This window comes from Periophthalmus magnuspinnatus, chromosome 15 (assembly GCF_009829125.3).
Source record: "Periophthalmus magnuspinnatus isolate fPerMag1 chromosome 15, fPerMag1.2.pri, whole genome shotgun sequence".
Classification (NCBI taxonomy): domain Eukaryota; kingdom Metazoa; phylum Chordata; class Actinopteri; order Gobiiformes; family Gobiidae; genus Periophthalmus; species Periophthalmus magnuspinnatus.
The window spans coordinates 29,550,375-29,559,771 of NC_047140.1; the positions used below are offsets into that span (position 1 = coordinate 29,550,375).

Sequence of the window (9,397 nt, forward strand, 5' to 3'; positions counted from 1 at the left end):
TTATTTATTTTATGTAGAAATATATGCCCTGCTTTTTGTTTATTGGTTGTTTGTTTTTGAACCATTGATATATATTGTATTTTTGTATTTTGTACTTTGCCTGATTTGTTTGTATATTTTGCCTTTTCTACAACATCAAAAAAATAAAATAAATAATAATAAAATAGTAACAATACAAAATGATAATAATAATAATAATAATAATAATAATAATAATAATAATAATAATAATAATAATAATAATAATAATAATAATAATAATAATAATAATAATAATAATAACCTTGGTCTTAAAAAATAATCTATTAAAATGAATAATTTGGTTTTATATACTGGTCAAAATTCCAGACTGACACTAAAAAAAACATCTTACTTAACCTATTCTTACCTCTGATGTCATGATCATAAAAATGTGGGACGTCCAAAACAAAACATCCCGTCAGTCACCACAAAAGAGACAAAAGAGACAAAGAGACAAATGAGACAAATGACACAAATGAGACAAATGAGTCAAATGCCTTTTACCGCAGTCATTAGCGCCTCAAACGACAGTAGCAGCACTTAAAGAAGTTTGGAAGTGTGTTTCTGTTTTATTATTCTAGATTTAAACAGCGATGACCAGAGACGGATGAAGTACTCATCTGTGGTACTGAAGTAAAAGTACAGACACAGAGGGAAAAATCACTTGAGTAAAAGTAAAAGCATCACATGAAAAAAAGTGTGGAAGTACCTGCTTAAAAAATGTACTTTGAGAGTAAAGTATTTCACACAAGTGTTGTTCATTTAAAGTGTAAATGTGGTGATATTGATTCAAAAGTCACACAAACCTTCGTCAGGATGTTTCCACGAACATGGTAAAAATAACTCCTCAAATCATTTGAAAAGTACTAAGTACTTTTTCCTTTTCAGTCCTGTTTAAGAGGCCCTTAGAGACACTGAATTATTGAATCTGTTTTCTGTACCTGTCCCTATTCAAATAAATAATACAAAAATAAAATAATACTACTACTACTACTACTACTACTACTACTACTACTAATAATAATAATAATAATAATAATAATAATAATAATCTATATGTTTTATCTATTTATTATTTACTTTTTGCCAGCTGAAGTTCCCCCTTTAGGCAGAGCAATATTCTTCACATCAGACATTTTGTGACTGACAAGTTAAATGAGCCGTAATGTGAGTCACTGCAAATCAGAATCCTCAAATAACACAAGATTTAACCCGGATGTTTTGCCTCCTTAGGCAGATGTGAATGAAAAAGGCTAAACATGGCAGGAAAAAAAGTTACACAATTTATGAATCAGAGGAGCAAAGACCTAAAATGTACTGCTAAACCATGTTATAATGTTACCGCATCAAAAACAGACCTGGAGTTGTGTTTTGTTTCATTCATTTATTAGTCTGTTTACATCTCCACAGCTCAAAATGCTCCGTTCCACCTTGTGATGTCACGAAGAGGCAGTTTTCATGTTAACATCTACGTTTTTACCTTTAGTTTCGTAGAGATTGACACTTCCAGGACTGAAAAACAGGACTGAAAATGACCCGAATGATTCTAGTGAAGGTGTATGAAGTTTAAAAACACATAAAACTTTAATACTTCTGTGAGACGTGCGTTGAGAGGTCGCGGCGTTGAGTCTGGGCACAGAACAAGGCGGGTCACAGCTCCGCCAGATAAATGAAACCATCAGGAGCATAAAGGCCACAGCGCAGATTAGTCACTGACCACTGGGACGCACTTGGGAGTCCATTCAGCCACTGTTAGCAAGTAGTCTGCATACTAATTCTGTGTACTTGTATTCTGGTACAGTTACTCTTTCATTTGGTCGTATTCAGAATGCAGTTCCTTTGCTAAATTAAAAGGAATTCATGGCAGTACTTTGTAATTTTGGCTTTAAATAGACTAGAGTTAAACTTAAATGAAATCAGAACGAACAGACGGACAAAAATAAAGCTGTTTGTAATTATATGTCATGTTTTTACTCTATAATATAATGCAACTCGGTGTAAAAGTACTCCAAGTATTCAGGACACAGTACAGGGAATACGTTACCACATATTTTAATTTGGGTATTCTGCATTTTTAAAGTATTCTTCCCATCACTGAAGTTCGTGAGCGATTCCACGCCACATATTTCAAACAAAGAAATACAAAAGAGAAGGTTTTTGTAATATTTAGAATAAAGCCTTAGTTTAACAATTACTGAATTATATCAACAAAAACAAAGAAACCGATGCAGCAACATTCACTCGTTCAGATGCGAGATGATAAAATATCTCTTTACGGCAGCGTTCAGCGGTGGAAGAAGTACTCCATTCTGATATTTAAGTAAAATTACAAATACCGGAGCAAACAAATACTCAAGTAAAAGTATTAGTGTCTGTAAAGTCACCGTTTCGTGCAGATTGAGGTTTTATAAGGCGTCAAATGTAGTGATTTTGATCAAGATTTGTGCAGAATTTTGTTCAACAGAAACAATTAAGTTGATCTTTTTTACTCGGTTTAAAAATAAACTTCTCAGCCTTTTCAGGAGCTCTCAGAAATGGATAAATGGGCAAACAGCGGCTCAGTTGGTAGAGTCGTTGTCCACTGATGTGAAGGATGGTGGTTTAAATCCCGTTCACTGGTTGAGCGGTCAAATCCAGTGACCCACAGGTTGGCGGTGTGATTCCAGCTCCCACAGATGAATGCTGTTGTTGTGTCATTGGGCAAGACACTTAACCACCTTTCCCAGTGTTTGTGTGTGTGCACTGGTGTATGAATGGGTGAGTGGTTCTTTGATGTAAAGCACTTTGAGCGTTGAAGGTGGAAAAGCACTGTATAAAAACATTTACCATTAAAAATATAGTGGAGAAGGAACAGACACCTGCTCTCAAATGTAGTAAAGTAAAAGGTATCCACTTTAAAATGTACTTAATACCTAGACTTTGTTTTTAAGTACAGCGCTTTACTACTACTTTTACTGTTACGCTCCATCACTGCTCCCTTTGTACAAATACTCCTCACATTGGGCCTTTAAGACTTGAAATTGCAAAAGTTGTAGTTAATATTAAACAAACAAGCTTAAATCTGAAAAATAGTTCCTTGAATGATAGCCTTCTGTTTGTTTGTTTTTTAAATATAGAGGGAAGTATTTAAGAGATGTTTTCTGGATCCCAAGAAATGGACAGTAAATAGAGACATGGATGCAAACTGACTGAATCAAACCAGCATCTTTAGGTTCAGGCTGGACATTGTTCCACAAAAACACTGCCGTCTCCTTTTCTACACTAATTCAGAACAAACACTGCCTCCTTGTGACATTTCAAACACATTACAGCCTGGAATTCAGTCATTTCCAGTCACTCACCACTGCAAGAACAAAACAGACCGGGGTTAGTATGTGAAAAATCTGTATTTACACCACGTAAAAATATAGTACAGACAGACGTCAAGATTTATTTAAAATGTATAAAACCAATATAAAACTTGTAATTACATTTAGTAATAAAATATATACAACCTCTATCGGTCTGCATTTTCTTTTTTCAGGTAAATCTTTTTAAGTCCATTACTCACTGGGAGCATTCACATTAATTTGATTGTCTTAAGAAAGTGCTTCTTCAGTCTTTGTTTGGAAAATTTTGCCGGTGATTTTTGGACTCAATAACGCTGCACTTTGGTAACAAACTTCAGTATTTAAAAAAAAACTATCCAGGAGTTCCAAGTGAAATCTGTAACGGCGCACTTCAGCTCCATCAGTTCTCATAGGCGCCGCACGTTTCTCTTGCTTCGGGCGCTTCCTGGGAGGAGGGTGGAGGATTTGGACACGTGTAGTCGGGGCTGGATGACCCTGCAGGGCGTGGAGCCGTGGAAGGCCTCGCGGCAGCACGTGCAGAAGTCAAACTGACAGTTGGGTCTGATGCAGGTCGCCCTTTGTGCCTCGTGTGAGTGCGTCGCCGGGGAGCCGCAGCGTTTACAGGGGCGCAGGGACTCGTGCTGCTTCAGAGTGCTGGCAGCCTAAAGAAGGAAACACAGCGAAGTTACAAACCCATCTTGAAACTTTAGTTATGTCAAAGTACGAAACATGGGTCATAATTACCTCTACATATTGATTGAAGCGTGTGTAGTTCGGTGTGCAGGTTTTTAGAGAAGATGCGTTTTCCTTATTTCTGTTTTGGAGCGGAGCAGGGGACGAGCTGGAGGTGGCCACACGCTGCATACTGGACAGGACCACCCTGGACACGCCCACATCTCGGGTCAAACCAGAGGCCAGTCTCCGAGAAAATTCAGACTCCTAAACGAAACAAAAAAGCATGGTCAGTAGGGATGCACAAATACATCACTTTTAGTTAAAATACAACGTTAAGTATCTGCTAATATGTGGCATTGACAGGTTGAGAACAGCATTTATTTCCCAACTTCCAAAAATAAAATAAGACAGATTTGATCCCAATGTGTTATGAATCTGTTATTGCTACAGAACAACTGTTAGGATAAATAACTGCTTAGCAAATGTGTACAACAAGTGCCATAGGTCATTATTGCACTGAGGTCATGTGACGGTTGGGACTGATCACAGATTGGAATATCATGAATTCGTCTTGACATGCATCCATCTAATAGCAAACTAAAGAGGCCAAGAACTACTTATACGGATTACATCACGACTTGTTACCCAGATGACACCCTGGAACTATCACAGCCTTCCACTAAAGTTTGCGTATAAAACTTAATGAAATACTTAATACTTGTACAAGGTGTCTGTGCTGATGTTCCTAAACAGAGACTGCATGTTTACACCTATACATTAAGTAAATACTCTGAACTTCTCATTTCTGTTTCAAGTGTATTCAAGAAACTAACACTAGGGGAAAGGGCTGTTTTCTTCAACAGAACTGCAGAAATACAAATCCAAACACTGAGACTTTCTAGGCCAACTACAACCATTAAATTGCCTTATTAAAATCAGTTTATATGTCCTACCAGGATATCAGCAGAATCGATATTTGGAAGCAGATCTCAGAAACAGCATTTGTCAGTTTGGTCGCAGATATCTGATACTAGTTCTTCCTTGTTTGAACAGGAGTGGGGGAAAGAAAACAATCGGGCTAGCCAGTATGCTAACAGGTGTAAGAGCAACGAAACATCTTCACTCCCACAACTTTTTGTCCAGTTGACAGATTTTGATGGAGATTACACAGGTACATTTTTTTGTAATAAATGCATTTTTGAATATATCCAATGGCCTCAGTGATAATGATACTTACTTTCATTGCCTTCTCCGCTTTCTGACATCGCTTCAGAGCTTTTGAGTCTTCGTTGATGATTTTTCTCCATGTCCTGCTCACTTTCCTGCAACTGAGGAACATAGAGTTTTAAGTAAAGCTGAAGAACAGTTTAACCTGTCGCTCACATCATTAGCTGCTTAAATTACCTGATAAGATCCATGTCTCCGAGTAAGGCCAGAATTTGAACCAGGATGCACCTCATGTTTCTGGACAGCAGACCTGAAAACATGTCGATATGGTCCACCCCCATGTGGCCTCCAATCACCCGGTCTAAATTGTAATCCTCCGCTAGCTTGGGGATGATGGTCCAGTCATATCTACAAAATAAAAAGTTGAACATACTAAGAAAAGGAATACAGTATTGCCATTTTGTAAACTTGTGCCAGTAATATACACAATACCTTTTATTCTTTTGAAAGCTTTTTGAGAGTTCTGCACACACGGCCTGTTTAAACCTCAGTACGGGCAGGTTAGGGTTGTTGTTGTGGTGGTCAGCAGGTGTGGACGACATGGAGCAGGTGTCATTTCGTTTCTTGTGAAAGTCTATGGGAGTGAAGAGAGCCCGAGATGAGCTCCTCTCTTGACATTTGGTTGGAGATGGTTTGGGTGTAACGTGTTTAACATCTTGGTAGACTGCACCAGCAGCAGACAAAACTGTTCCATGAATATTCTCATCCTCTTCTTCAATGTGGCTGTTGTGCAGAGAGAGATAACCACTGTCCTCGAGCCCTTGGTCCATAGTCCTGTCATGGTCCCTGCTGGCTGCGTTTTCCTTGTTATGAACAGCTCGGGTGTAGTTATTCTGGGGGTGCACTGCGGCCACATCCACAGTGGGTAAAGGGGCTTTGAAAACAACAGGCTCCTTCACTGGGGAGCCATGGAGCTGCACGTCTTTGCGGTCTACAGCAGAGCTTTTCTCTACAGTGTTGGGCCATGAAGGCTCGTAGCTGGGAACCTTCATGTTGGCTTTCTTATGGCAAGTCATACCCCCGTGTAAGGAATCCCTGGAAAGAACACAAAACATTCATGACATGTTAGTGCCATATGAACCATCTCACACTGAGGACTTCAGGGACCGGCCTCCTGCTGGTGCCCAGAGTCAGGACTAAAACAGGACTAAAACAGGACTATCAGCATTTCAGTTTTCTGCAGCTAAAATCTGAAAATCTTCCTGAAGATGTGAGACAGGCCTCTACTTTGACAATGTCTAAATCCAGGCTCAAAACTGTTCTATTTAGCAGAGCACATGACTGAAATGGTTTTATTCTGCATTTTTCTCCTTTAATGTTAATTTTATGATTATTTGTGATCATTTATGTTTTGATTTGTTGTATTATGATTTTAATGTCCTTATTCTGTAAAACACTTTGAATAACCTTATGTACGAATCTTGCTATACAAATAAACTTGCATTACCTTTAGAAATAAGACAAAACATTAGGTCCAGGCTAATTCACACCCCAAGAGGAAAATCCAGCACTAAAGCAAATGAACAACCAAAAATATACTGACCTATACAATGCCACAAACGTTTTAATGAGAACTTCTTTATAATGCATCATTATGACCTGGGATTTAGCATAGTGCAGACTTTTCCCAGTATGCAGATTTATATTTGGCGCGTGAGACATTTGGCGGATATGTAAATGAGCTCGTGCAGTCTCCTGTAGAGCACAGAATGCACCGAAACTGCTTCAAATATAAAGTAAAGGCTTGTATTATTAGTTTATGCTTGTCATTTGGTGAAATATGTGCTCTACAGACTTAAAATACTTGATGAGGAGCTGCGACATTTAGGCGGCAGAGCGTGAGCCACGCGCCCCCTACGTAAATTTACGTCAACCAGAAATATCAAAGAACTGGACTTAAAGAACAACAAGAACAAGAACAACACGTACAACACAAACAACAAGGTGTATAAATAGATGCTGTTAGATGTGTGGATGATGCGGACAAACGGCAAATTAAAAACAACATCCACAAATCACCGCTAAACGACACAAGCGCAACATAAGTTCATATATTTATATCGTCTCTTACCCGAGAACTGCGGTTAATCCACTGACTTTTCCCTCCAAATAAGCAGCAGCGTGAGTGACTTCAGCTGATGTCGACTTACACGAAAATCAACTGACAAAAATCCGCCACTGTGAGGTACTCTTTTAAAATCCGTGCACAAAAGGCGCAAACCAATCACACTGCGTCTTTTTAATTTTTTAGCCAATGGGGGAACGTTTCCTAGTCGCACCGCTTCATGACGTCATCACGCACTGGGCGGAGTGACGCCGGTGTTCTGAGAAATTCTGATCCCCTTGACTCCTCTCTAATGTATCGCTACAAAAAGGCGGAGAAATAGGGTTTTGATTGTGTTTTATTGTCAGGTAATGCTTTTATGTTAATATGATTAACACAAGGCATTAAAGGTTTGCAAATTGGGCACTTTGAAGTCGTTTTAGACTTAAATATTTGCGTGAGAACACAGAGAATCGAAGGTAGCAAAACTCCTTGTTGTTCTTTTTAAATTATTCATCACATTAACTTTAAGCTCATATTCTGTGTTGTAAATGGTTAGTAGAATTATCACGAGGATTGTCTCTATTTAAATTGTGGTTATGTAATTTCGGTAGAGTCCTCTTCTGACCGAATTGAAGGGGAGCAGAATTTCCCAGAACACCCATCTAACAGCGCTTTATCTGCGGTTGAAAAATAACTTTTGATGCACTACCGCCACCAACTGGTAAGGCATATGAATTGGAATGTGTAATAGCAATACTACTACTACTACTACTACTACTAATAGGCCTAGTAACTTGGTGGATCAAATAATATCTCTCAAAAACTTAAAACTTCCATCAACTAGGTATACTTTCCTTCATTTAATTTTTCTCCTGACTATATTTAATGCGCTCCATAAAGACATGCTCAACTGTTTCCAACTGCCCACAATTATCATAATTCCCAGTATTATGTTTTCCAATTTTATGCAATGTAAAATATAATCCAGTATGTCCAAATCTTCTAGAAAACAAAACATTGATTTGTATTTCCACTTCCATTACGTCTCACTGACTCCACTTTTGTCTGAATCTCATGGCACCACTTACATCTCCTCTCAAAATTTCATTCGTTTTGCCATTTTTTCTTTACCTTTTGTTTAATAATAGACTTTGCTTCCTTTTAATTCGTTTGTGCCACTGGTTTTCTTCCCTCCTGATCTGAAATGTAGTAGATGTGGTACTGTGCTTTTTGCAGTATTGTGTGTCTTATATTATCACAATATAAGGTTTTCATACATTATCAACACATATGTTACTATAAAACACATCACTTGTCTCTATAGTTTTACATTTGCAGCAATATTCAATGCTTTTATTGTCAGATTTGAGTTTTAATTACCTTTTCTCTGGTAAATTAGACTATACTTGAAGATCCAGTACCTAGGTGAAATTTAAAATGCACTTATTTGAATGAAAGTCTGAGGTCATTTGCATTAACACAGGCAGCTCTTGGGGTGGGGGAAGAGGCTTTGTAGGAGGTTACACTGTGAGCATTAACACCTCTGCGTAGAATTTGAAAAGCAGCCGACACATGATAACCCAACCATTGAAACTGACCATATCTGGCTCAGTGTAAACCATTGACACCTTTCATTTCATTTAAAACATTAAAAGCAGGAGCAGGTGTGATTATAAATGTTTATCTCCACATTATTAAAGTGCTGAAGTGGCACCAATCTATCCAGTTTCACATGTCTTTTAAATGTGTTCCAGTAACCAAAACCTTTTCCCCCCATTTCAGTTTTAGTGCAGACAGTTTTTATACAGAGACAATCATGAGATCTTGTATTAAAACTTCTTCTCCACCTCTTCTCTTCCCTTAGTCCTCCTCAAGTCCATTGTTCAGTTTTTAGTTGTAGACTTGTTGTAGATGAGATCTTATCAAAGTTCAACAAACAGGTGAGATACTGAGTCAATCTGTCGTCGTAGTCCTTAAAAAAACATTTTATACAGTGTTGTTCTTCTGACAGACAGCGATGGCCACTCTACTTTTTCATAGACTGAACAGCGATGGGTTTAAGTAATTATAACATGATAATTTAGATTTTTACCTGTTA

At 38.0% G+C, this 9,397-nt stretch overlaps 1 protein-coding gene across 1 annotated transcript; it reads right to left on the reverse strand.

Annotated features, from left to right (window-relative positions):
• Positions 1-3,427: 3,427 nt before the first annotated feature.
• Positions 3,428-7,448, reverse strand: fbxo5 (F-box protein 5). The gene is made up of 6 exons (XM_033979634.2): positions 7,324-7,448; positions 5,685-6,287; positions 5,430-5,600; positions 5,263-5,353; positions 4,095-4,289; positions 3,428-4,012 (listed from the first exon to the last, which is right to left on the reverse strand). Exons 2-6 carry the CDS (start codon positions 6,266-6,268, stop codon positions 3,758-3,760), a joined length of 1,296 nt encoding a protein of 431 aa, XP_033835525.1. The 5' UTR covers positions 6,269-6,287; positions 7,324-7,448; the 3' UTR covers positions 3,428-3,757.
• Between the last annotated feature and the right edge of the window lie 1,949 nt (positions 7,449-9,397).

Coding starts and splice junctions, on each gene's coding strand:
- fbxo5 (XM_033979634.2), bottom strand. CDS start 6,268: ATGACTTGCCATAAGAAAGCCAACATGAAGGTTCCCAGCTACGAGCCT. Junction 5,601..5,684: donor AGCTTTCAAAAGAATAAAAG/GTATTGTGTATA, acceptor TTTATTTTGTAG/ATATGACTGGACCATCATCC. Junction 5,354..5,429: donor GGAGACATGGATCTTATCAG/GTAATTTAAGCA, acceptor TATGTTCCTCAG/TTGCAGGAAAGTGAGCAGGA.